Raw genomic sequence first — 28,000 nt, forward strand, 5'->3', positions numbered from 1 at the left:
TTATGTAATGATATATACTTAAGAACGTTTTGTATATTGTAGTAATTTTATGATATTCTATTTATATTAATTATAATTAATTTATGCAGAATATTAATTATATAACGTAATGTATTGTATATAAATTCCTATTATTTTTATTTTTTGAAAGTAAAAACATATATACTCTACATACATATCAATTATTTCCTTCAATTTCCCTTTAATTAATAATAAATTAATTAATAATAAAATAATTATATAATTATGATGAAAAAATGTTTTTGATAGTATAAATATATATTATATAATCAAACATATATATACTTAAGAACGTTTGGTATATATTTTATATAGTTTGTAGTATATATATATATATATATATATATATATATATATATGTGTGTGTGTGTGTGTGTGTGTGTGTGTGTGTGTGTGATATTCTGTTTATATTAATTAATTATAATTAATTCTAAACTTTATGCATAATATTATATAATTATAATGTAATATACGTATTGTATATATAAATTCTTATTATTTATTATATTTGAAAGTAAAACCACATATGCTATGTATCAATTATTTCTTTAAATTTCCCTTTATATTGCGTATATATGTGTTGTGTCTGTGATATTGAAAGACAATTAAATTTGGAGAAAGTTATTTAACCGTGAATACTAAACTTTCTCACAGTGTAATTTTTCCATTGTGCGTACAACAATACAATGTATAGTGCATATACGATGTTTCTGTGTATAATATATGCAATGCACTTACGTAAAATGTGTTTTGAAGCCTGTTCCGATGTGGATTATCAGTATCGGTGCACTATTAAAAAAGAAAGTGCGTTCACTCAGCACTCAGATATTAATCTATTCAAAAATTCAAATATTACGTCATGCCAATTAGGAAAGAAGGTGGTGACCTCTGTCGTAAACTTTTGAGACAGTTCACTTCCGGTTTAGGTTACATTAGGTATCTGTAAGCTAGGTGTATGTGTGCAGATATACTTTTTGAGAGTGCTCTCAAAAAACGAAAGATTCAGAAGCCAAAGTTTTAAAAGTGTGAACTGAAAAATACAAGCTAAAGGATATTTCTTTGTGGTTCAGAAGAGTTGCTCAACTTTGAAAAAATGGCAAAATATATAGCAGATCCGATGGAAGGATTCAGACTTGAGTATATTAGAAGAATAATTAATTTATAATGAATTTACATATGTATGCAAGACAATATTATTATATTTATTTGGATTATATTTGTTGTTTCCAGGGATTTGATAAGTAAAGATGGAGTTACCTTTGAAATAGGACAAGATCATATTGATAATAATGATGAGGATGATGAAGAATTTTCATATTCTCCATATGTACAATACAGCAATGAAGAAATGCTAAATATGTTAAACATGAATGGTTTTGAAGATGATGATAATGATGATGATGAAAATGGAACTGTATCCCTTTGCGGTATTAGTTTTGAGAAGTTAAAAGCGAAGATGACAAGTATAACCACAAATCAAAAAGTAATCAGATTTTATATTACTTACAAATTTTTCATCAAAGAGATATAAAAGTGATATAATATTTTGAATATATTAAGATGAATATCATCAATAGAATTAAATGAAATTGAGTAAAACTTGCAAAAAAGTTAAATTTCTTTACAAGTTTTATCTAAAATTGAAAACATAATTTTAATTATAAAATTTTATTATGTTAGGTCATGAAATTTGTTAAGAAAAAAGGTGTTGGAGAGATTGTACCTAGTAATGCTCAAATTGTCGTTCATTATATTGGATACTTTGAAGACAGAGATGAACCTTTTGACTCAACTTATTCTTCCGGAAGGCCAAGAACATTGCGTTTAGGCCAAGATTATATTATACCTGGTTTAGAGATCGGCATAAGTACTATGCAGAAACATGAAATAGCAGTATTCTTGATACATCCTGATCTTGCTTATAAAGCTCTTGGCTGTCCGCCACGTATTCCACCAAATGAGGAAGTGGTATTTGTTGTCCATTTAATTAATTATATTGATGATGGTTCTGCAGAAAATTATCAAAATCTTAAAGCAGAAGAGAGGCAGTTGTTTAAAAATGTGGTAGAACCTGTGACACACATGCTTACAGCTGCTAAGTATACTTTTGAAAAGTATAATTTCAAACAAGCCATACATAAGTAAATAATTATATTATTTTATAATGATTAATCATACAATTTTTATGCAATTATATATATAAGATGGTTATACCTGTACGATCTTTTTACAGATATAAAAAAATTATTGATATCTTAGAAAATGTGCAATTAAAAAATAGTTCAGAGGAAAAAGAAATGAATGAATTGCTTTCAAAAGCATCTACTAATCTTGGAATATGTTATAACAAACTGGACTTACCACGTCTTGCCTGCATTTATTGTAAACGAGTGCCAATACCATCAGCTAAAAGTTATTACAAGTATATGAATATTGATACAACATTTATAGATTAATTATGTATTAAATAAAAATTAGAATTAAAGTAATTTTTTCTTCTAGTTTTGGAAAAGCTTTGTTGAGTCTTGGAGATTATACTGACGCAATGAAACAGTTACAAAAAGCTTATGCATTGCAGCCGGATAATGAAACTATTAGAAAACTAATTCAGCTAGTAAGTTGGAGATTTAAAAAAAAAATATTTCTTCTAATATACTAATATACATATATATGATATTATTGATATCTTTTTTACAAATAGACGAATGTGAAACAGCGTGAATATCTGGAAATCGAGAAACGCTTGTGGAAGAACTGCTTCAAGTTTGGAGAAGAACAAGCAAATAAACAAATAAAAACTAATGAACTTCGAAAAATCATTAAAGATTTATGTGAATCCGTTAGCACTAGTAAAGATGTAACAAGACAAGCTCTTCCTGAAGGTCTTACAGAAGAAGAGTACCAAATCATACAAGATGAAATTGCTGTATCAGGATTGAATATTGTTACATCTTCAAGATATGGCAAAGAAATTATGTACGTTCAAAAGAGTAACATAAAATAAGTTCTTGTTTATTCAAATTGCAACATCATGGAATTTCAAATACTATATTAGACTATTATAAGATTTTTTGAGCGATTTTGAATTTTACTTGATTATTTGGTCAACATATCTCTTTCTCTCTTGCAATGCTCAAGTTTTTGATGAATACAGAAAGTTATTGGAAAAATTTACAGAATAATTTATGCAAGATAAATAAGTCTCTTTATAAGAAAGTTCCTAGTATTTTTAATATTTTGTATCCTTAATAATACAATTAACTTGATTTTACTTTACTATTATTTCACTTATAAAATCTCTATGCCAAAGGAAAAATATAATAATTAAATTTTTTTACACACAAAAATAGAATTTAAGATTTTGTATTAAATATTACTTTTTATAAAATAAACAAAATTGAAAATGAAATGAACATTATGCATGCAATATTACACTTGCATCATTTAAGAGATGTTTCTATGACATGGGATAGAAGTTTCATTTCATCAAAGAAAATTTAGTACAAATCTGTAGTATTAAAAAATATATCATAAGATAGTTAAAATATGATTTAAAATGCGACATTTGTACATGATTTTGTATTCTTTTTATAATTATTAATAAAGTACTTTTTGTGTGAAAATATAATTGTTTATATTATTCGATGTTAAAACGTAAGATAGTATATGGAACTATATCAATCTCTATGTATGATACACACTATTTCAATATATCTATGTATGTAGAGTAAATAAATGCCGGAAGTTCGTGGAGCAATCCTCATTATGTATTTCTTATTCGGAGTTGGTAATAAGATATAATGGATCGAGCAATATAAAAAGATTTCCACTGATGTAACATCGAGGTATATAAGAAAAACTTCGCGACGCAATAATGTCAAAAATGTTAAAATGTTTCTTATTGCAACGTTCTTCATAACTTTATTCCTAAGTAATCCGATTTTTATATCTGATTTCAATTTTGTAATCGAAAATACAATTGATTTAGTTACAAATAAAGGTGAAAGTGCTATTCATATTTTCATTATTCATTGATGTTTTTAGATGTACCTCTTAATACAGCTGATTTACCGGGTCATCAATCACCAATTCAAAACTTCCCAGTTTTCCATCCTGAAGAAAGTATTCTGGATATTTTTCTGAACCCGACATCGGTTATTTCAAACGATCACACGGTGATCGGTAATATCATCGATTCAGATTTGAAAGCGGAAGATATGAATTATGAGCTTTACACTAAGGATAATAAAGAGCAATCTGTTCCTCTACAAGTGGGCGATATCGTACAACTAAAGAATTCACCATTAAATTCTACATGGCCAACCAAGATCATCGTTCACGGATGGACAGAGAATGGAAATGCTTTCTGGTTACATAACATCCGACGAAATTATCTTAGTGTTGGAGATTACAACGTAATCTGCGTGAATTGGTCCGCCGGTTCAACCAAAGAATATCTAACATCCGTCAGACTTATTCGTCAGGTAAACGATAGTATTTTTTCATATATGAAAGAAAAATAATTAATAAATTTTTAAAAATAAATTCTAATTTTCGAAATTACAATTTTAAAAATATTATATATAATTGCAAAATATGTATATCAATTAAGAATTTACTTTTTCAAAGAAATTACAGACACATATATACATACAAAAATTTATGTTCACAGATAGGAGAATACGTGGCTGCATTTATACAATTTCTTCGATCAGAGGCTCAAGTCTCTTACGATGATGTCCATATACTGGGTCATAGTTTAGGCGCCCACGTAGCTGGATATATTGGTAATTATTTATCGGGAAAACTCGGTCGAATCACCGGGCTTGATCCGGCTGGACCAGCATTCGAGACACCTTATCTAAAAGATACAGAAGAGCGACTGGATTCTGCAGATGCCAATTTCGTCGATGTTATACACACTTGTGCTGGTAGTCTGGGAATCCTTAGACCTATTGGCGACGCAGATTTTTATCCAAATGGCGGAACATTCAGGCAACCCGGATGTCCAATACTTTCAGCCCGTACGATATCGTATAACAGATTCGCAGCTTATATTTGAAGCTTACAATGTGCCATAGAACTGATCCAATTTGCATTTTCAGAATACTGTAGTCATGCTAGATCGCATCAATTTTTCGCAGAGTCCATCGTACATCCTGAAGGCTTTATCTCTGTACAATGCTCAAACTGGATAGATTTTCAGTTTGGTAAATGCAGCAATAATACCGCTTTGATGGGTGAATTTATCAGTACCGATGCTCGAGGTACTTATTATCTGGAAACGAACGCAGAACCGCCGTTTGGAAAAGGCGAGATATAAAATGAAGGTGTCGGAAATGTTTAGAGATAACTTGTAACATTGCATGTTTACTTATTACACATATATATGTATATGTATTTTATTATAATTATATAGCAATATCGCAGAAGAACGTATAAAAGAGTATAGAAAGTATTCTACTTATATGATATAATATGTATATCTAATGCACAAATACGCATTGCGATATAAAATAGAATCGTAATAAAAAAAAACATAATAAAAAAACGATATCTATTGAAAGTTGCACATATATATTGCATATTAGATTTTATTGTTTAAGCCATTCCAGCAAGCTTTGCAACTCCATCGGACGGTTTCTCCATTTCACCGCAAAACTGCATGCGATACTTTCGACGAACTGTATCCCAGTCGACGACGGTGTCTATTCTCGAAATATTACTCAAGGAACTTTGACTGTTAGCTGGACTCGATTGAAGTAATGCAAAATTAACGCTGTCCTTTGTTCGTGGTAATGGAAGTATTCTATTATTCTAAAAAAAAAACAAGAAAACATAGATAAATTAAGTGCCTGAAATTATTTAGTAAATTGCACATCATCAAAGATGACTGGAAGTAATATATAAAACTTTGGAATGTATAATGGATATCCATAAATACATTAATTAATAAATTATTATCTTATAACATGTCTACATGTAAACAATAAAGCAAAGACAAAAATGGAAATTTCAAAATCCAATGATTATGAATTAAATTAAGTACGACAATATCTACATACAGTGGAAAGTGGATATTTCGAAAAGTCACTTTGATGCATGTCTGGTTCCATATATCCACGAGATCTACCAATCTTTTTCTTTGCAATTCGTCTCCTCATATAAACACTTTTCAAGTATTCGACCCACGTGGTAATGAGATTTAACGGGGCTGGCGCAGTTCTCGTTCTTGAAAAAACAAGATCGATACGACAATATTACTTAATAAAGATTTCCAAATTCACGGCGAAAATAAAAGATTAAATTAAAATATAATTAAAATTCAAAAATTATACACTTTAAATTTTCTATGGATTTTTTCCTCTGATTAAAGAGTTACGCGACGATCAAAATTAAAGGAGAGAGGATAATTTAATTACTGCCATATAATTAAAAATAACAAAATCTAAATTTTTATTTAGAGAGAAAGAAAATTCTGAAAATGTAGAAACTTACTTTTGCATCTTACGTACTAGTTTGCTAAGACCATACTTCCATTCAATATCACTCTGTGATATTACTTTGTGATACGTATCGCTCATCATGGCAATTAATAAATTAATCAATACTATGACGCTGACGAGCATGTATAAAGAGAATGAGACCTGTAAAAACGAAAATAATTATTTGTTACATATAGGTACATAAATTTGTTGGCAGATAATGTATAATGTAATATTGATTTCTCACCTTGAAAAAATAAACCGTCCACTTTGGTTGCTGATTTTTTTTATACGTAATTGCAAAGTCATCAGTGTCTTTTTTGCCAAAAATAGCGAAGAAAAGATTCTCCGTGATATCGATCGCACTAACTTGCACTGTGCAAACAGAGGAAAAGATCAATAAATTAAATGAGTCATTATGATCAATGATAAATTAAGCTTACTTGTTATATGGAGCTTACATTATTAAAAATCGTAGATAGATTCCTAAGCTAATATAGTGGTATAATACAATTGAATTTGGTATGTGTTTATAACTAGTAGCTTCTCAGTAGTATAGCTATATTGCATTTATAATTGCAAATTTCGCACTGTTCTGATACGAAATAAAAATCAGGTGTTACTATTATCTATTCGTCGCTTCATTCTGGTTATAAGCAGAAAAATCGTATAATAAATATATATATATATATGTATTTACAGTTTTTAGGCTATTAAATTCTGTAAAAATTCATGCTGACGATAGTCAACTGTGTTATTCAGTTTTTTTTAAATAAAAATTGATTAATCAGAAGAAAAATCAGCGAACTTTATAAAATTTAAAACATGCGATGAGATGATCAGCACAATATAGATTTCGATGACAGTATAAACACTGACAATGAGTAGTAAATTGCGAAGATGTTCATATTTGACACATTGATGAGAAAAGTTTTTAAACGCAAATGGAAGATGGATGCGATGAAGTCGGCTTGCAACATGAGAACTGCATTTTGAAATTCGCTTATTTTATATGCACCCTGCGCAAATAGAGAAATTAAAAAGAATCAGCAAAGAAATTTTTTTCTGCAATATTAAATATATTAAAAAATTTTAATTTACCATATAAAAATCGTGAATTGTGTGAGTTCCAGAATTCTGTAATTTTCTTTTTTTTTTCTTTCTATAAATCTTCTTTCTCATTTTATTTTTATGATATTCGATAATGAAAATTTCAAAGGAAATCAACTTTTACATAGCTAAAAATAAATAGAATATTTAATTTCTTTATTTCAAACGTTCATATCTAAAATGATTTGAATGCAAATAGAAAGAGATTAAAAACAAATTAAAGATTTCTAAAGTAAAATTTGATTCGAAAGATTACGTATTCATTAGGTACAGAAATGAATCCCTTCGAGAATTCATTTTAATTCAACTATTTTTTACAGGATATACTTTTGATGATGCGTGCTGGCTGAACTTTACAATGTGCATATGATCGAAAGGTGAATCCAGTAGGCACCATACAACTTTGTTCAACTTCCCAATCAACGTATGTATCAGCGAATATACATGCTATACGTCAAGTTTATGTGTATGTATATAATGATGTGAGCTTCGAAGGCAGTTCTAACAGTAAGTGATATCGCGACTTCGCAGTTTCCTTATATGTATGGGATACACATTCTATAGATATGTGTACCGAGCGCGTTGATATATATAACATGTATATATTACGCGAAAATATCGTGAGCAATATGATGCAGGCATATAATGATCGGTGCGTGCATCGCATTGCAAGAGAATCATTACGTAAATATATTGCGCTATATTTATATATAAAAATACATATGTACATAATCGATAAAACATTCCAGGTGGGAGAAAGATTTGTAATTAATAATGTTAATGAGAGAGAGAGAGAGAGAGAGAGAGAGAGACTAACCATCAAACGTGACGTGGAACGATCCCTATGCACACGGGTATTCCCCATGGTAGTCTCTAAAACGTGGTACAGGCAATCGATTAGACTATGGATCACAAGGAGCGGGTTCGCTAATTAATAATAACTGTACAAGCGAGACGAGATCGAACTAGGCGTTTTATTTCAAAGGTATATTGACAAAGGCCTTCACGTGATTATACGCGATACGGTGATATGTACAAGTTGATGCATGCGATTTGGCAGCGCATTTAAAGCGGTGGATTCGCAAAAGCGAAAATCCTTTTCTCTTTCTACCGCAGAAGCTAGATATATATCTCCTTCTGCGGCGTTTTCTTTCGACGTTCAAGCACCAAGCAGCTTTGATCTGTCATTGTCGTTTGATCCTTCCAAGGCCGCCAGCGGATTCTCCGTCGACTCCTTGTTCTCTTCGACCGGCTTTTCCTCGACCTCCTCGCCGTAGAGATCCCTGTATTTGCGTCTGACGACGTCCCAGTCGACAACATTGTCGATCTTGACGGTGTTACCGAAGGACAATTGGCTGCCGAGTGGACTCAGATGAGTGACCGATAAGGCGACACTGTCCTTGTGTCCTATCTGTCTGCCCTTCACTTTTGACAACCATTTTGCCCCCATTTTAGAACGAGGTGACATGCGATGGCCGGTCATCAGGTGCATCAGAGAGGGTCGTGTCGATTTCTTGGAGAAACGTTTCTTGCAGAGCTTGCACAAGTACGTGATCCATGTAGACAGGAGGTTCAGCGGAGACGGTGCCGTGGTGGTCCTGTTACATATCAAATACGGATCGATTAGTGATTAGTGCGGCAGATGACGTGCAACGAATCGTTCCTTTCTTCTTTACCATCATTTTTCCTCTATAAAATTGTTTTTTCTTCTTACCTTACCATGTTTCGAACAAGCTTGCTCAATCCGTACTTCCATTCGATATCCGACTGAGCTTGTATCCGTTGATAGGTATCGCTCATCATAGCGATTAAGAGATTAATAAGCACCACCACCGACACCAACATGTAAATGCCGAAGGCGAGCTTGAAGAGGACCCTCGTCTAATCGGGCTGGTTCATTTCTTCCTTGAATTGTTCGTGTGTCGTTTGACCGAAGATGGCGAAGAACAACAACTCGACCACGTATATGGGACTTATCCTGACTGTAAATACGGGTTAATAACGTGTCTCGTAAAATATGCCTCGTGTAAATGCGCGTGAACGTTTGCAAAGTTCTCTTCCACTGTTTAAATACATGCTAACGTTGCTACTACTTCAAAAACGTCGCGAAATAAATCGACTTCAAGCCATACAAGATATATGCTTGCTGTAATTCGCATGAACTCTTTGATTCTGTCGTCAGAAAAGGTTCAAGCGACCTACGAAAAACGCATTTTTTTCTAACGAGACGGTTTCTAATTTAAGCGCATGAGACATAAGAGGAACTAGGAGATTGTGACGTTATATGTTACGTGCAATTGTCCTAGATATGCAAAAAACATCTTAAAATTGAGGTACCTTTAAATAATGCGCTTTTAAAAAACGTGTTATCAATAATGTTTTAATATTATGTGAACTATCTGCGTAAACATTAATTAAAGTTAACAATGTAGTTTTAACTTTCTCAAATATCCTTTCCATTTGTTTCTACAGAAAACAAATAAATTTTTCTTTTTGACTCAAATTAATGTTTACGAATAGGCTCTGAAAAAAAATTATACCGCAACGAGTCGATCGAGATTCTGCATCCTACAAGGTACGCTAGAAAAATTATGGTGTCGCGAATGAATAATCCAACATTTAATGAAGTATCGAACGAGCGGATATGGCGGGGATTTGACATTCGCAGGCATCATTCGGTCATGCCGTGTGACGGAGAAGGATATGACGTGTCGACAAAATTGGTTCATATCTGACAAACAACATCAATTATACATATGCGTTCCTACGAGATTTCACGAATCACGTCGGGAATTTACTTACTCAGATGTTTTTAAAATGCTAGGCCGGTGGTCGCGCAAAGATCGATCCTTTATGGTCTCGCTCGATCGTCGGGGATTTCGTGTCTGCGATTTACGATTTTACGTAAAAAAACTGTTCGTGACCTGAGTGTGGAGGGTATCTTCTTTACAGCGCACTTTGTATTTCTAAGTCTGTCTGTTTAGTATACATAATATAGCGGAACGCGCTCTTGCGACTTCAGTATCTGATCGCTCGTTTGCTCGCGCTGCTGCGTTTCTTTTATCTTTTCACGCAGACTCGCGTTCAGCATCCTCGACGTAGACGGCAATCTTTACACAGGCGGATTCGGAACCGTCGTCGCCGGTATCGTCGAGGCGTTGGAAGCCGTTTGCCCTCTCTCGTCCTCGTTCTCGTCCTCGTCGGTCTTCTCTTCCTTCTCCCCATCGTCCTTCTCGGGCTCGTTGCCAGTCAGGGCGAGATACTTCTTCCTGATCGAGTCCCAGTCCACCACGTTTTCTATTCTGGTCGCCGTGTTGAAAGACAGCTGGCTACCTAGCGGGCTGAGGTGCATCACGGAGAGGGTCACGCTGTCCTTCGGACGGACCTGACCTTTCTTAACTTTCGCCAACCACTTTGCGCCCATCTTCGATCTGGGCGATAAACGGCTGGCGTGTTGCAGCCCCATCATGTGCACCAACGACGGTCGTTTGCGTTTAGCCTTGCGTTGCTTGCATAGCTTGATGAAGTACACCATCCAGGTGGTGAGCAAGTTTAACGGGGACGGAGCTGTGGTAGTTCTGCAACACGCAATCGCGTTTCCTACACGGAGTGCTCCGTTAACCCCGTATGCTTAACAGCGAGCTACTTAAGGGTCGAGACTGTACGAAACTTGTATACTGTACATTATGTAAAGACGAAGGACTCTTAGTATCTTGGTCAGACGCGCGAATGAGAAATGCGAGAGTCGCGAGAGATAACGTTATACTTAATTTTTAACTGGGATAAGAGAGATAATTCGATATGCTATTTTTATCAGCGCCCAGTTATATGTCCATATATGCTTATCTCGCGCGCCTGCTTATATTCGGGTTCTTAAAAGATCGCGCGGGGCTTACCTGTGCATGTTACGGATCAGTTTACTGAGTCCATATTTCCACTCAATGTCCGACTGCGCCTGAATCCGCTGATACGTGTCGCTCATCATGGCGATCAGCAGATTAATCAACACCACTACTGAGACCAACATGTACACGCCAAAGGTCAACTTGAAGAGGACCGAGGTCCACTGCGGCTGATTGTGCTCGACCTTTAGCTCGCCGTGGGTCGTTTGTCCAAAGACGGCGAAGAACAGATACTCGAAGGCGAGTATTGGATTCATCTTTACTGGAATTACGAGGCACACACAACACACACAAGATGTTTCTTGCTAGCTCTAAGAGCTCTTCCTTTCTCTTTTTTAGCTCATTTTGCCATTCGTGCCATTACAGATTCTGGCTACTACTGGTGGGTACTCGCTATTTTATAATATATGATAATGCACACGTGTGAAGGTTTCCATAACGTATATAATAACGAACGATCGATCGAGCGAGCGAGCGAGCGAACAAACGAGCAAACGGAGGAACGAACATGCTCATGCATCTTTTTATATAAACTCTGGCCATGCTCTGCAGCTGCAGCTGCGGACTAATGCAGCGCCGGATGCATGCCATGAACAATTTCTCATTGCAGATTGCGTTCATCGTCGAGTACGTACTGCCACTTGGATCTTTCAAACCTCGTCGCTCTTTAATTCGCCTTGCTTTTACATCCGATTCGGATGTAATCGCTTTCGCGTAACTCATATTTCTGTGTTTTTTTTTCTTTTCTATTAGTCGCCTCTGAAAGACTACTCGTGAAATTTTGTATGCACGACGGATCCGGAGTCTTGTTAAATTTATGAAGAGAGAGAGAAAGAGAGAGATGCATTTCGTTTATCGATGCGTTTCTTTCTCGAGGCAGCCAGTGGTCGAACGATCGGTTTTATCGTACAATCGTGCGTATATATTGTGCTGAATGAGAGAGGGGGTGGAGATTTCAAAACGTACCGCACATATGTTTGTAATGGATAAAAAAAAGATGCGGCATGCAGCTTGGGGATGCACGCCTCCCCCTTGCATGTCTGGCTTACGCGAATCTTCAAAGGCGGACGCGATGTATATCGCGTAGAAATGTTGCTTGCATGCAAGGACACGGGAGAGGGATGGAAAGATCTTTTCTTGCCCGAAAGGACAAGCTACCTTGTAACGATCTGGTTTGAAAAAAAAAAAAAAATAGAAAAGAAACGCGAATATAGATAATTCTTTGTGGAATGGATGAAATTCGTAAAGATCGATCTTGAAAAGTCACACATAAAACGAGCGCGTGCGATTGATGCACATCATTCATGAATTGAGACAACATCGGCGTTCACTAGCATAGAACGGTTCTAAAAACCTACTAAATAAATACAGGTAAAATATACAGATACATAGAAACACACACACGTACAGGTACACAAATGTGTGCGTTCATGTATGTACATATACATATATAAACATATACGTACAGCGAGACATGGGGATGCACACGAACAGAGGCTGTGAAAGAAAACACGAGCACATATGCTCCGACCAATAATACTAATCGATATCTAATCAATTGCATAGACAGAACTTCGTCTGAGATCAATGTAAGATATTCATTCGTTACGCTGCGACGCAGTCACGTAGTTCAGATCTTAATCAAGAATATTTTTTAAAAATGTCAAACAAATTTAATTTTACAGTTTAATTTAAATAATTATTGTAATTTTTGCAATATTATATTTGATATATATATATATATATATGTGTGTGTTTGATGTGTAATTAGATATTAACGAACTTCATTGATTATTTTCTCTCTTCATAGTGTCGCTTCCGAATCGCAGCATACGAAATGAATCGAACGAGGAATGCTTTTCGTTGCGAATATCTTTTCTGTCTTCTCTTTTTGTTTTGTTCTTTTTTTTTTTTCATCATATCAGGCAGCAGTCTCAGCAGACAACATACACACGCACACACACTGGCCAAATGCACGATGCAGACGAGACGACACCGAGATGGATCGTGTCCTGCATTCAGTTTCGCGTGTGCGATTGTTGTTTAGTTCGCTTTCCGCGCGGTTGCTTCTGATTAATCTTTTCTCAACCAGCAAAACTTACTATCTCTGTCGTTATCGTCACAACACTCTTTTTTCTTGTAGCGGCCGAAGCGACGAGGAGGCGCCGTTGGTGGCGTCTCCATCATCCATTCCGTAACATTGGCCAACACATCTATCATTGTAATTCATTCGATTATGGTTTCGTATCGTTCCGCATGTCTCTGAGTATGATCGATATAAAGCAGACTTTCTTGCTTTGGAATCTCGAGAAATAATAATTATAAAAAATATATCTATCGCGCGAATTGACCACAGCATTATAATGATATTTTTTGAGACGGGAGTAAATTTAGCGGAAAGATGAGGAATTTTTTGGGGAGGCAAGGAAAGTACATTCTTGCTTCACAAGCTGTACGATATATAAACTAGTCACCAAAACCTGCAAAATTTCACTTTAGATTTCAACGTTACATGCATTTGTAAGATCGAAATCTATATTCATTGAAATTATATACAGTTTTATAATTCGATATAAAACTATATATAAACTGACAATGGAAATGTGAAAGGAACGCGGTTTTACCAATTTATACGAAAGATCTATATAAAGGGAACTGTGTCGTTATTTATACCCACGCGAAATTAGCACCTGCGTGGGCGAAAGCACTGTCTACATCCTGTTCATAGAACCAGTATACCGCGTCGAAGCGATTGCCAATCTAAGATCTAACCCTACGTAAATATATCTACATAATGTATCTATAGTATCTACAGTATATATGTATATGTGCGCGCATTTATGTATATATATATGGTATATCTTTTATAGATGGAGGGAGCTGTAAAAAATCAATTAATTGCGCCACTGGCTCTGGATTGGCGTCAAATTATACAGTAAAACAAGAGATCGATTGAAGAAGGGAAAACATAGAAAGAATCTCGAACTTACCATCGTGGAACGCCTTCTTCGGTTTTCTTTCTTCCGCGCGCGCCTCCTGCGGCGACTGATAGTTCTTGAATGCCTGATTGAGCGCGACGAAGTGCATGGAGAAGCCGAAGACGAAGATGGCCAACACCGCGAGAAACCTCGCGAGATCCTTCATAAGATTACCAATAATGATCGCCCAGGGTCCGAACAAGTGATGGAACGACAGAAAGTCCAATATCTGCACGCAAGCTAAAAGGAAACTGAGGGCAAAAAGCTGGTTTCTCAGGTAGAGCAGGGTTGGCCAGTACAGTTTCTCGATGAATACGAATCCCATCAGGTGAAAGGCCACGCCGAATATACCGAAGAGCAATACTGCCAGTTTGATCCAGCCCAAACCGCTCTTGTCGCTAGGATTCGTTAATTCGAACAGCAACAGGCCTGATAGCATCACCAGCAGACACCACTCGTACCAGTATGGTATCAGGTTCACCCTCACCACAACTGGATAAATCGGCGTGATGCCGACCAGCAGTAGAAGAATCATCAGATAGATGTGGGACGTGAGATAAGACATGAACTTGATGATGGGCACGTTATTGTACTTGTGTCCGAGCGGAAGAGCGAACACTACCCAGACGGGCGGGCAGATGATGAAGGCGATGAATAGCAGCATCGTCCGGAAGGCGTTCCAATTCAAGCTACCCTGCCAAAGTTCCTGCAGGTAACGTTGCACCACCGTGTGCGCGATTACCTCCTTCTGTTCGTTCTCGATCAGCACATCCAGGAACTCGACGTTTCGGCGATCCATCGATGTCAAGATCCTCCCGGCTGAATCGGCACCCGCTGCCAAAGCAAGCAACTCGGTCGCCATCGCCTCGCACTGTTTCCCAGCTGCGATCAGATCCTTGGCGCGTTCCTTCTCCTTCTCGGAGAGCTTCATATAAATATTGGACAATTTGGCCGCGGTGTCCACTGGTGCCGGCGATACCAAAACAAATTCTTCTATCGGCTTATTGTTGTGGCTCTTACTGCAGACCATCATGTTGTAGACAAACTGTAAATACAACAGTTTGTTCGAATTAAAAAATTGGTTTGAACGAAAGAAGAAAAGGTTTCTGCAGTCTATGTTCTTGATATCATATCATAATTATTAATTGATAAAATAAGGAATTTTTTATCATATATTTTATTTATATCCAAATATTTTATATTGTTCAATATTATTATTTATATATAATTTATATATAATTATTTATATATAATATTATTATTTATATATAATTTATATATTAATATTATTATTTTTTATATTAGATTATTATATAACTTCAAATTATTATTATTATTATTTTTTAATTACGTTATAATTACATCACGACATTCTAAATGGTTTACATTATCTTACAATTGAATCATCAGATTTTCTGTTCCATTTTAAATTGCGATCAATAAATTTAGATAGACATCATGTTTTATGGATGTGATAATTCTAGTCTTTAATTCGCAGTCCTTTCTCTAATTACTATGAAGCTTGATTTATCGTATTGGTAAAGTTTTTTGCAACGATACAACTGCAGAATATTATGCGATAGTGATACTTGTTTTAAAATTATTTAAGCTGAACGCGTATATTATCAATAAATTTTCGATCACGAAACCGGTATAACTACACCTCGCGTGCGTACCTAACATTAAAGAAAATTTATTAGTTCGATTTGCCGACTTTGTCTGAGAAAATTAGTAAACTTTCTAAATATTGTACATCTTTTGATTCCACGAAATGTTATTACATGTTTTGAGGATTTTAAAAACCTCTAACTCTTAATAATTCTACCACATAATTGATACTGAATTTACGATGACAAAAAGCCACATTATTGATTGTTTCTTAATGAAATCGTGATATCCAGAACGTTTTTTCAATTATATTATGATATTCAAAAGCTTTTCATTAACATAAAAATTTTTTAAATTTAAATAATTTTATACAATAATTAAAATTATTATTTAATATAACAAATCATTAACAAAGATATAAAATTCATAACTATTCAAGAAAATTTCCAAATTCAGAAATTCTGATGTTTGAGAAATTTCTTTTTTTCAGAGTTTCCGAATTATTCTGATTGATTACCAATATCTTACCCTTTTATCATCCATCAGGGCGTACGTATCGTGTTCTTTCTCCATGAGATACTTGAGCACATCGTTGTGACCCTCGGATGCTGCGAACCAAATCGGCGCGCAGCCAAGATTCGTTTCGGTCTTCGGGGATGCACCGCTTTCCACTAGCAACTTGACGACGTCCAGATGACCGGCGCGTGCTGCGCAATGTAGCGCCGTCCAGCCGTTCTTGTCGGTCGCGTTTATTTCCGCTCCCTGGCCCAAGAGAACCTCCACCATTTGATAATGACCGTGGGTCGCCGCAATGTGTAATCCCGTTTTGCCGTAACGATCCGCGCTGTGCAGCAATTCCGCCGATCTGCTTAACAATAGGCCCACGACAGTTATGTGACCGCCGAAACAGGCCAGATGCAAGGGGTTCCATCCGTTTTCCGTCGTCGCTGCGTCTACCTGCAAGTTTTTAAAGCTCATGTAAGTTTAATTTTCTTAATTTTAAAATTAATTTTTATTTGCACAGATCCGAATAAAAAATAGCAGTTGAATATATAGATATGTGAACTTCATGTTGGAATATATATCATTTGGATACTTTGACAAAATTTTGTATCTGACAGTGATGGCATACAAATTTAATTATAAAATTAAGCAATTAAATTTCTATAAAACATAAATGATAATTATTCATGATTGATTGAAAGTTTTACCGAATTACCTGAACTCCGGCAGAATTAAGAAGAAGTCGCACGACGTTCTCGTTTCCAGAATAAGCAGCGAGATGAAGAGGAGTCATGCCAGATTCTGCTCCCAATTCTCCTACCAGAGAGCCTCCGGTTGGTGGATCAGATTTTACAGTTCCAGGTATATGAGTCAGTAATTCTCTAACCGTATCTAGAATCAATTAAGAATAGATATCTGTTAATGATTTGATTTTATAAAAACGTGTGAAAAATTTGCACAAAGTATTATTATTTCAATTAAATATAATTAATGTGATTTAATAATAACTTAATTTGTCGTCTAATATTAATTGATATATTAATAATGTAGTTAACATTGTTAATGTAGTAACTATAGATAAGCGTGATATTATTAGTGTCTTATTTTTGCTCACCAGCTTGCCCAAAGTAAGCAGCAACGTGAAGCGCCGTGACGCCGAGCTTCTTGCTAACTATCCTGAGAGATTGAGATGACCTCATCACCTCGAGTACCTGGCCGTGACCGTATTCAGCCGCCAGATGAACCGCGGTGAAACCCGCGCGATTCTCGTCGGAGCAGGACGCTCCGGCTCTAACTAAAACCTTCACCACCTCGGCATGTCCACCTTCCGCTGCCAGCTGCAACGGTGTCGCGTCCGTCAATTTATTTCTGGCAGTAATCACGCCCTGTCTATCGAACTTCATCAATTCCTCGATCACTCGAACGCTGCCTTGCATCGCGGCGATGTGGGCGCAAGTGTTCCCGTCTTTGGTGCAGGCCATCACGAGACTAGGATGTCTCTGTAAAAAAAGCTGCACCACTTCGGCAAAGTTGTTCATAGCGGCGGCGTGGATCGGCTTCTGTCCCTGATCGTCCGTGGCGTCTATGTTGGCACCGAGTTCCAATAAAAGTTTGCAGACCTCCAGCTGACCGGCTCCCGCCGCCAGATGCAGAGGAGTCTGTTTCCTGAGGGTGAGCACGTCTATCGCTGCGCCGTGATCTTGGATGAGAAAACGAACGAGATGCGTGTAACCGTTCATGGCAGCCAGATGCAGGGCGGTTCTTCCTACGCGAGACTTGGAATTTATGAAAGCTTTGTTTGCCAATAACGCGTCGCACACTTGCAAGTAGCCGTGCTCGGCGGCTAAATGCAAAGCGGATCTACCCTCGAGATCGAACACGTCGACTCTGCCGTGATTGGCGAGAAGAGTCGTCACCAGTTCCATATGGCCTCGATTGGAGGCGATCAGCAACGGCGTCCAACCCACGGCGTTCTGCCGGTTCAAGGCCTTTTGCACTTCCGTGGCCGACATCCGGCTGATCATCTCCTCCAGAACCTCGTTGTTACCCGCGAGAGCGCAATGATGGAATGCCGTTTCCTGAGCTTGTTTGGTCTGCAGCGAGACGTCCGCATTACTGTCGAGAAGGGCGCGTACGACGGCGCGATCATCACCGGGGATTATGACCTCCGAAGGTTCGACTTGAGCGGCGTAATGAAGAGCGCTGGCACCGTCGTTAGTTAGACTGTTAACGTAAGCGGTCGCCACGTCCGGACCCTTCGTGTCTCTTACAAATTCTATCAAGTGCCGAACCACATCCGCTCGGCAACCCCTGCAGGCTAAATGCAAGGGCGTCTCTCCGTTCTGCGAGAAAAATAAAAATCTCGAAATATAATAAGTTATTTAACAGTTTGATATTGAAAGATATTTCTGAAAATGAGTAAAGAATAGTATAAATTATTCAACTGTTTAATTATCGCAACATATCAGCGTAAAACAAATGTATTTTGAAATTAGAGATCTTAATTCTTGTTTGGTCGACGTACTTTCGACTTAAACATCGGATCCCCGCCATCGTCGAGAAGCAGAAGAAGCGTCGCTAAATTTCCATAACTGGCTGCTACGTGGACAGGTGTTTGACCGTCGTCAGTTGTCAAATTAGGTCCTGCTCCGGATTTCAGTAGCATCAGAGCACATCTGTCACCGTCTAGCACCCTGGCGGCTATGTGAAGCGGAGTTTCTCGAAGTTTTCCACCCCTTACGTGTACTTCAGCACCGTATCCTAAAAGTGTTTCCACGACAGCCGGTTTGGCACTTTCCACGGCTATATGGAGCGCCGTATAATTATCGTTAGTTACCGCGTCCACCTGTTTAGCGAAAAAAAAAAAAAAAATGAAAAATGTAATCATTTGGAATGAATATTCTCATCTAATTAAATTCTAACATTATAATAGTAAATATGTTAGATTATACAAATGATATGTATTCAAAAGAAAATCAGTTTCACACATAACTTACCTTCTCTCCACGTTGCAGCAAAGTGCTAATAATACCCACATGACCGTATCTCGCAGCCGTATGAATGGATCTAGCGCCACGTTTGTTTGGCATATGCAGGTAGACGCCCTTCTTGAAGAGCATAGTGGCACATTCCGAGTGTCCGTTCAGCGATGCTATATGCATCAGAGTCGAACCGTCTTTCGTTCTTTCGAAGATACTCGCTTTGAATTTATCAGCCAGCAGCTCGATGATAGAAGCGTGACCGTTCTCAGCGGCCAGGTGCATCGGCGTTCGATCCTGATGATCGGTGATCGACGCGGAGGCTCTGACACCGTAAAAATATTTCACCAAAGTTTCGTCACCTTCGGCGCTCGCTATATGTAACGCGGTTTGTCCATCACCCTGAAATAAATGCTGCACGCTGATATTTCTCAAATAGAATTATGCATGCATTATTTAACATTGCGTCACGCGTAATTCTGTAGAAGACTGTATATGAAAACTTTATTTTCATTTAAAAAATTAGAAAAATTTTGCCTCACCCTTGCACTGGATTGATATAAATTAAAAAGAAATATTTAATGAGTTACTAAATAATAATTAGTTTTTATTTTAATAATTAAGCATTATTTTGCTTTTTAATATCATTCAGTTTTATATGTAAGAAGAAAAATGCGATGTTTCTATGAGCGCCTAATGCCAGTAGCTTCTCTTAATACGTATCGTCGTTGACTGAAAATATAATCCTGCCTACGATATTATCCTTGCTCGACGCAATGCGGTTAATCTCATTACGCATGCATGCCCTCATACACGTATCCGCAATTTTTTTGTAACACAATTAAGACCTTAAGACCTTTGCATTGCTGAACACATTATTACGCGTCAGCAAAGGAAAGGTTAAAGATCATAAAATAATTTTGTAAAATGAATGCTGTTACGGTAAAAAAAAAACCTTTAGAATTCTTTCGTTAATTTTACGAAATTGTTTTGTTCTCAATTATGTAGATACATAATCTCGCTGTTCTGTCTAACGATGTTTGTAACAATTTGTAAGTCATTTCTATATCATGTATGATCGATCTCGCCAAGTTTTGTACTCAATTTGCATGTAGCGTTAAGCTTAAGTTAGAATAGATATTGATAGTTGTATATACTTGATGCTTTGTGTTTAACTTGGCCTCCTTGTAAACTTACTCGTAAATCTTGCATCAAATTTCTGTTGACTTTATCAATTTTAGACAATAAAAAAATATTTTATATACATTATACGTATATATAATTATTGAAATTGCCTATTATAATATGCAAACAAAATGGAAGAAGTAATTCTCTCCAACTGAATTGAGATATCGTTGAAAGAAAATGGTTAAGAATATTGCGTATATAATAGCTTGTTGAAAACCGGTGAAAAATTTGCGTTGCAGTCTATAATTTACAAACTTAGTTTCAGAAGTACTAAAAGTACTTATGTAATCTTCAAAGTTTAAATGACACGACCGATTACCGGCTTAATTTTGCGTTTCATTTAGGATCTTCGTGCTTTAATGTATATTTAACGTAATTTAACATACATTTTGCATGTCGACAGGCGCGCCGTAATCTACCAGGATCCGCACCATGTCGATGTCTCTTCTTCTAGCAGCCAAATGCAACGCAGAATCACCTGCCGGATTGGTGGCCCTCAGCTGATCAGGCGCTTGCTGTGACAGAAGTTCCCGACACATGGACTGATTGCCAGCTTCGACTGCTAGCAAAAGAGGTATCTTTCCTTTCTGCGAGGATTGAGATTTGAAAAGAATTATTCAGAGTAAAATAATGTTTTCTGTAAAAAGAAAGGTACTCAATAATTATATTAATATAATATGTAAAAAAAAAAAACAATTCATTTGTATACTTTGAATAACTTGCACATGTTCATTACTACTTCTATCCAGAGAGAATTTTGTCTTAGAATTTACTCTAGAATATTGGAAGAATGTTATGTCCATAGTAAAATTTATGTACATATTAATATTTTTTATTGCGGTAAATAATCAGAGAAACTCATAAAATTCTTTCAATACCATATTGTCCCACGATTACCATGATTTTCAGGATAAATTCTAGAGAGAATTCTCTTCGTGTAAAAAATTTAAGAAATATTTTATTTTATTTTACTATCCATGAAAATATGATCTCTTGAAATTTTATAAATATTATCAATTTACGCCATTTATAGAAAAATTTATTGTAACAGCTGTTATAAGAAGAAAAGGCGTCATAAAAGACATTGTTATCGATCTCTCATGTAAGAAATCTTTCTCGACGGGTACTATCGTGACAGGTGACACGAGCATTTTTCGTGTTTGTCCGAAACATACACACATCTAAATATGCGCGTCTCGTCTCGATATATCATGGCTATTGTTTTTTTCCTGCAGACGACGAGGATCGCCGTGACTGTCGACGTTCGTCGACGCCTCCGGATCGGTGGCGTCGTACTATCGCGACGGGGGTGCATGACAGAGAGCAAGAGAGAAAGACGGAGAAAGAGACAGGGTGGAAAAAGCAAACTGGAGAAGAGTTATGGCGCCGTTCGGTACCAGGTAGCGATCTCTCGGCTCGCGGCACCTGTCACGCGAGAAACGCGGACGCGAAATGGGAGCATCGTGCCGCGGCTCATTGCAGAAAAACCTCTATCTTCGTTCGATTTGAAGTTTCGGGGCCAGCGCAAATTTACCGTGGCGTGGCATGATTATAGAAACTCATCCTGACCTGAGATGATCGTCGGTTAATTTTTGGACCCCTCGAGAAGCGACACATTTAATCGGCGAGCTTTATTGCTCGCTCTATATGTTGCGCAAGTTTGTGAAATAATGTCGCTACACTTACCCCGTCGACCTTTAGCCTGATGTCCCGTCCGGCAGCCCCTAATAAAGCTCGTAGAATCGACGTCGCAGTACCCGTTTGCCTTGATGCCACCAAATGAACCGCTGTTTGTTGTCTTGGCTAAATGTATAAATATATGTCAAGAACTTATAAATACTTTATGACGAAAACTTTATCTTACAAGTATAATAATAACGTTAAAAAAATTTGCATGATAATTCTATATAATCGTTAATTCAACATTTAAATGGGATCTAAATAAAATATTCACGAAATTTATTCTGTTTATTTCTGTAGCTGAAGAAATAAAGTATAAAAATTAAAGAAATAAAATAAAATTTTATGCAATTATTCGAAAAAAAATTGATTATACAGAATAGCTCTTCCAATATGATATTTATATAAGATAATTGTTGCGATGAATTTCTTTTGCAATTTTTGTCGAAAATTTGCAAGAATGAATATTTATTCGTACCCCTCCCGTGGCGTAGGGATCAACCCCTCTCTTGGACAGCAACAACTTAACAACATCCTCTCTCGAATACATAGCAGCGATATGGAGAGCATTGTAATTATCCTGCAGAAAATGTAATAGAATATCTTACATTCAATAAAATGTTTATATTTATCAAAAAAGTCTTATACATATACTCTCTCTCTTGTTCGTTATAAAATTAATTAATAAATCTTACATTTTAGAAAGTATTTATAGCTATCAAAAAAATCTTATGCATATATTTGTTAATTATTAATACAATTAAACTTTATATTCTTTCTCGGAATTCAACATAACATTTTTAATTACTAATTATAGTTGCGCAATTATCTAATTTTAATGATTTTCTTAAATGTTTATGAGAGGAAGCGATATTTGGGAAGAACGATATGATTATCGGTTATCATTTCCGTTGACCCAGGAAGATAATAAACGGACTTTTATGAAGATAGAATCATAAAAGCCATAAAAATTTTGCTCTGCCGCACCCGCAAATTCGGGCTAATCTTTAATAATAGTTTTCAGACTTTCAATCATGTGTATCATGTATCAGCATGCTATTCGAAAATTATATCAAAATCATCGTGGGAGTGGTAGACAGTAAATCGATAGTAGCGAATACGTAACATCTTGCATATGTTTGCATAATGATAACATAGTTAATGCTCGTTTCTTTCATGTTTTTTACAAAACGTTTATAAGATGTATTGTGTTTTTTAACGCAAGTAACACGAATAATCATGTTGCTAAATATTATTTTTTTATATTTGCATAAAAAACATAAACAATATAATAATTAAATGCTCTTTAATTCAAATAAAGTATTACAAATATAAACGGCTAATAAGAGCAGATGCAACATCAAGGTTAAACAACTAATTTATTACATACATAAATTAGATGTAATAAATTAGTTGTTTAATCTTGATGTTGCATCTGCTCTTATTAGCCGTTTATATTTGTAATACTTTATTTAAAAAACATAATTATTTAATATTGTATTTTTTTCTATAATTGTTCTCTTGTATAATTTTTCTTATTCTCGACCAATTTCTTAAAGTCTCTAATGTTCGATAAAATTGTAGTTATTATTACAGTCGTCCCTGTGTTTGGTGCCAAAAATTATGAGTATGGTTACTTACTTTTAGATTATTTACGACAGAAAAAAATTTATTTGTTAATAAACAAGGCCCGAAAGAGTTCCGTTTAACAATATATTTATATATATGCGCACAAATTTCTGCGTAGACGCCTAAATACTCGTTTAACAATTTTCCTGCATGCAAAAAATCCAGGCAAAGGAAAGGATCCAAAAACAAGAGATATATGTATGACAAAAGATATACATTAAATGTGAAAATCAATAAAAATCTCGACAGCAATTGACGTGGCGCAAATATGGGCCGCATTAGAAGTCTGGTCAAATCCAGACTTGCGGCCGTTTAACTTTATAATGAATACCACACCATTTATATATCAAGCGCAAGGATGGCCCTGATATGTATCTTTCCAATTCTTTTAGATAAGGTTGTAGTGTGGCAAACTTGCATGGTGCTATCAAGTGTCGTGGCACCGGCAAGGCAATTTCTACCAGGGTAGATTATAATAAGATATATTATTTATAATAAGCTTATAATAGAGAGAGAGAGAGAGAGAGAGAGAGAGAGAAAGAGAGAGAGAGAGAGAACTTCATCTATATAATATACATAAATAATTAAATACAATACACACATTACACTTTTATATCAGAAGAAAGTTTCTTAATAGAGATTTTAAACGTAATTAAATCACGGTAAAAAACATTTTGTATTTCTGTTAAAATTATCTCGTGTAGAAATTTTTGTGTTAAATTTTTAACATACTCTTATGTTAATGTAACATATTGCCGTTGTGTTATTTTGAGATGTCTGTGTTGAGTTAAAATTCACTATTTTTAAATGTTAAAACAACACACTTAAATAAAAATGTATGAATTCTTAATGATATATTTTATATGTTAAATTAACATACTTATAAAGTTAAATTTAATTAAAATAAAATGTAAATTTTACATTTTTTGAAGTAGTTGTTTAAAGATTTTAATGAAATTAAGATGTTAAATTTACATTATCGGTCTGTTAAGAATTCTATATTTTAACATTAAAAAATGTTAACGTAACATTTTTTAAATGTTTGTTGTAACTTATGAACAGATAACTTATGTTACTTTTCTTTCTATTACAATTTTTATCTGTTAAATCGACATATTTTTTATGTTATTTATCATACAGAGATTGTTTTCTTTAAAAAATGTAAAAATTACATTTTATTTTAATTAAATTTAACTTTATAAGTATGTTTATTTAATATAAACCTTATTTCCAGGATATTGATGTAATATTAATTTCGAAAAATTATATACGTCAAAAGATTAATCTTACGTTTAATTGCAATGGCTTTCACGTCTGATTAAAGGCTTAATTAATTATAAATTTTTATCTGTTAAATCGACATATTTTTTATGTTATTTATCATACAGAGATTGTTTTCTTTAAAAAATGTAAAAATTACATTTTATTTTAATTAAATTTAACTTTATAAGTATGTTTATTTAATATAAACCTTATTTCCAGATAACATCCAAGTGTTACATTTTTGTGTTATTTTTCGCATATTACGTGTGTTATTTATTTACATATTTGTCTTCTGTTAAATTGACATTAAAATTAGAGTGGATAAATTGGAACATGTGAAATGTGTTAAATTTAACACAAATTTTTGATAGCTGCGGTGATGCGTGACAAAATGTCTATAGTGATCAGGCAATCTGTGCTAAGTCACTCAAGGTGATAAGAAAGAGGAAAAGCAAGTCGAGCGAACGATTGCGTGAAGGAAAGCCAAGGTTAAGAGATTATGTTTACTGACCAAATGGACAAGACGGGTAAAGGGACAAGTAGGTCAGTCAGCCAGCCATCAACTTCAACGAAAAAGCAGTCCGATTCTTAGAAAAGATTAAAGTTGGAACTTTGTCGTTAGTCACCACAGATTTTAACTGCAATGGATTTTTTTGTGTCTAATAAAGGGTCAATTATGTAGCGCGTTGGTGTAACCTTAGTGTAACCTTCTGAAAGTTGCTGAAAATACCACCGGAAGGACTTGTAATATTGATTTCGAAAAATTATATACGTCAGAAGATTAATCTTACGTTTAATTGCAATGGCTTTCACGTCTGATTAAAGGCTTAATTAATTATGGTAAGTGTAGATAAGATTAGAAGCGTAACCTTCTAAATGTCATGGGGAAAAACTGTGCGTATGTATTCCTTTAATCTCGTTTTGTTCATTCGGTCAGTAGGTATGAGCTCCTTAACCTTGGCCCTCCTTCACGCAATCGTTCCCTCCACTTGTTTTCCACCTTCTACCCACTCGAGTGACTTGACTTAGCACAAATCGCTTGATCATTAGCTGTACATGTTTCGTGGCACGCGTCACCTTCGCGGCTATTACGTGCCAGTGCCACGTAATTCAAGCACGAAGACTTATCGCGACGGCAATGAATAAACAAACGACAATGAATCAAATCTTTCCTTTTCAAGTGGAGTTTTTTTTTCAAAAAACTCGCTCTTAATTTGTTCCTTGCTTTCTTTCGCGAGATTATATATAATTTATATTTTTTTTCAAATAGATAAATTTTCTTGACTATTAAATAATTATTTTCAAATCACGCGTTCGTGATTACAAAATACTTACATTGTTTCTGGCGCTCACGTCGGATCCGAGCTCAATCATTCGATCGAGCAACGCGCTGCGGTTGTCCTTCACTGCATACATCAACGGCGTCATCCCCGTCATCTGGAAATTAAAAGTCTCCAGATTAAAAGGAGCACACGAATTTGCTATATAATGCATTCTTTTCTCGTGCAAAATTTTTCGCTAAAATTCTCTAAGAAAAATCACGCGAACATTCTTTCGACTACCTATCTCAAGTCTTAATTAAATACATTAATTTTTTCATCTACGACTCTTTTTTCCAGAATGTTTATCTAATACTATAAGAAACTCTCTTTTTCCATGTATCGATGGAACTGACCGGGTCCAGGACGCCGGCGAGCGGGACGATGAAGCCATCCTCTCCCGCACTTTGCACCGTCTTCTCCAGAGATTTGAGCAGCTGGTCCACGGGGGCCCATTCGCCGCGCGCCGCCAGGCCCAGGAGCCTTTGGGCCCCTTCCCTGGCGGTCGCTCCGGCGGAGCTGGGCTTACTTCCGGGCTGCGAAGGCTCTCCTCCGGCGGCGGCGGCGCCATTGCTTCCGGTCGAGGCCGAACCACCATCGTCCTTTCCGCCCGTCGGGCTGTCCTCTTTGTTGGAGGGATTCTTCTTGTCGTCCTTGCCTCCCGGTGGCTTCTTGCTGTTACTGCTCATGCTATGCCGTGCGATCCCTTCGCGCGGAACGCGAGCATGATTCGTTCAAGTGACTCACTCTTGTTCGAAATTGCACATCGTTGACGATACAACAGCGAGGAATAAATAAACGCCACTAAATAGATGCTTCATTGTTTAATGCGACATGGAACACTACTTGGCAAGGAGAAAGTTGAACGATCCTCACGTTTATCACATAACGATTTCGAGGGACCTCCTGCTAATGCGAGGAGAGGCAGTTTTGCTTCATTGATGAGAAAATAATAATTCCTTGAAATATATCTCTGAATAATTGTAATATCGTCCTGATACGAATGACAGGTTCTCGCACAACCGACACTGCTAATTATTTGATTGTTCGAATAAAAATATGAACGGGGTACCAAGCAAGTGTTAACGGCACGGTTAGTCTAGCGATTCTGAAGACGCTACGAAAACCGAGAGGGTCGAAGAAGGAGAGAGAGGGTTGCTTTTCCTTCGGGCCTTGCTCGCTCGACCAATCGCCGACTCGTTCTCGTTGTTTCATTAGGGTAACGTTGCGCCAATACTTGCTCACCCTCGATCTATGCACGGATTGCAAGAGCTCTCGCACACAAGGGTAAATCTCGTGGTAGGCTGTGCTAGTCGTCGTTGGTAGCAGCTACGG

General features: G+C 36.0%; 5 protein-coding genes across 7 annotated transcripts; 2 read left to right on the forward strand and 3 right to left on the reverse strand.

Moving 5' to 3' along the window:
* The first annotated feature begins 924 nt into the window (after positions 1-924).
* shu (inactive peptidyl-prolyl cis-trans isomerase shutdown) lies at positions 925-3,778 on the forward strand. 2 transcript variants are annotated; one of them, XM_029303422.2, is made up of 6 exons: positions 925-1,158; positions 1,252-1,504; positions 1,702-2,162; positions 2,255-2,443; positions 2,524-2,635; positions 2,723-3,778. In XM_029303422.2, exons 1-6 carry the CDS (start codon positions 1,115-1,117, stop codon positions 3,023-3,025), a joined length of 1,362 nt encoding a protein of 453 aa, XP_029159255.1. In that variant the 5' UTR covers positions 925-1,114; the 3' UTR covers positions 3,026-3,778. The 2 variants fall into 2 exon arrangements, with proteins under 2 accessions (XP_029159255.1, XP_085339948.1); XM_085483822.1 differs by having other exon boundaries at positions 2,255-2,433; positions 2,508-2,635.
* A 73-nt stretch (positions 3,779-3,851) lies between these two features.
* Positions 3,852-5,540, forward strand: LOC114931424 (pancreatic lipase-related protein 2). Its single transcript, XM_029303423.2, has 4 exons — positions 3,852-3,952; positions 4,066-4,505; positions 4,694-5,045; positions 5,127-5,540. The coding sequence occupies exons 1-4, from the start codon at positions 3,913-3,915 to the stop codon at positions 5,342-5,344; spliced, it is 1,050 nt and encodes a 349-aa protein (XP_029159256.1). The 5' UTR covers positions 3,852-3,912; the 3' UTR covers positions 5,345-5,540.
* LOC114931421 (no mechanoreceptor potential C) lies at positions 5,170-10,480 on the reverse strand. The gene is made up of 5 exons (XM_085483823.1): positions 10,419-10,480; positions 6,754-6,881; positions 6,520-6,668; positions 6,087-6,252; positions 5,170-5,838 (listed from the first exon to the last, which is right to left on the reverse strand). Coding segments are annotated over exons 1-5 (660 nt in total). The 5' UTR covers positions 10,420-10,480; the 3' UTR covers positions 5,170-5,622.
* LOC146722800 (uncharacterized) lies at positions 8,570-9,517 on the reverse strand. The gene is made up of 2 exons (XM_085483824.1): positions 9,331-9,517; positions 8,570-9,214 (listed from the first exon to the last, which is right to left on the reverse strand). The coding sequence occupies exons 1-2, from the start codon at positions 9,459-9,461 to the stop codon at positions 8,776-8,778; spliced, it is 570 nt and encodes a 189-aa protein (XP_085339950.1). The 5' UTR covers positions 9,462-9,517; the 3' UTR covers positions 8,570-8,775.
* nompC (no mechanoreceptor potential C) lies at positions 9,498-27,979 on the reverse strand. Of its 2 annotated transcripts, XM_029303421.2 has the most exons (14): positions 27,022-27,979; positions 26,682-26,783; positions 22,933-23,034; positions 22,461-22,577; positions 21,161-21,361; positions 19,605-19,988; positions 19,133-19,453; positions 17,723-18,950; positions 17,324-17,499; positions 16,633-17,061; positions 14,509-15,541; positions 13,621-13,731; positions 11,513-11,780; positions 10,729-11,194 (listed from the first exon to the last, which is right to left on the reverse strand). In XM_029303421.2, the coding sequence occupies exons 1-14, from the start codon at positions 27,352-27,354 to the stop codon at positions 10,729-10,731; spliced, it is 5,271 nt and encodes a 1,756-aa protein (XP_029159254.1). In that variant the 5' UTR covers positions 27,355-27,979. The 2 variants fall into 2 exon arrangements, with proteins under 2 accessions (XP_029159252.2, XP_029159254.1); XM_029303419.2 differs by lacking the exons at positions 10,729-11,194; positions 11,513-11,780; positions 13,621-13,731 and adding an exon at positions 9,498-9,598.
* Positions 27,980-28,000: the final 21 nt, after the last annotated feature.

The sequence above is a fragment of the Nylanderia fulva genome, unplaced genomic scaffold, assembly GCF_048542155.1.
Source record: "Nylanderia fulva isolate GAGA-0341 unplaced genomic scaffold, ASM4854215v1 Scaffold27, whole genome shotgun sequence".
Classification (NCBI taxonomy): domain Eukaryota; kingdom Metazoa; phylum Arthropoda; class Insecta; order Hymenoptera; family Formicidae; genus Nylanderia; species Nylanderia fulva.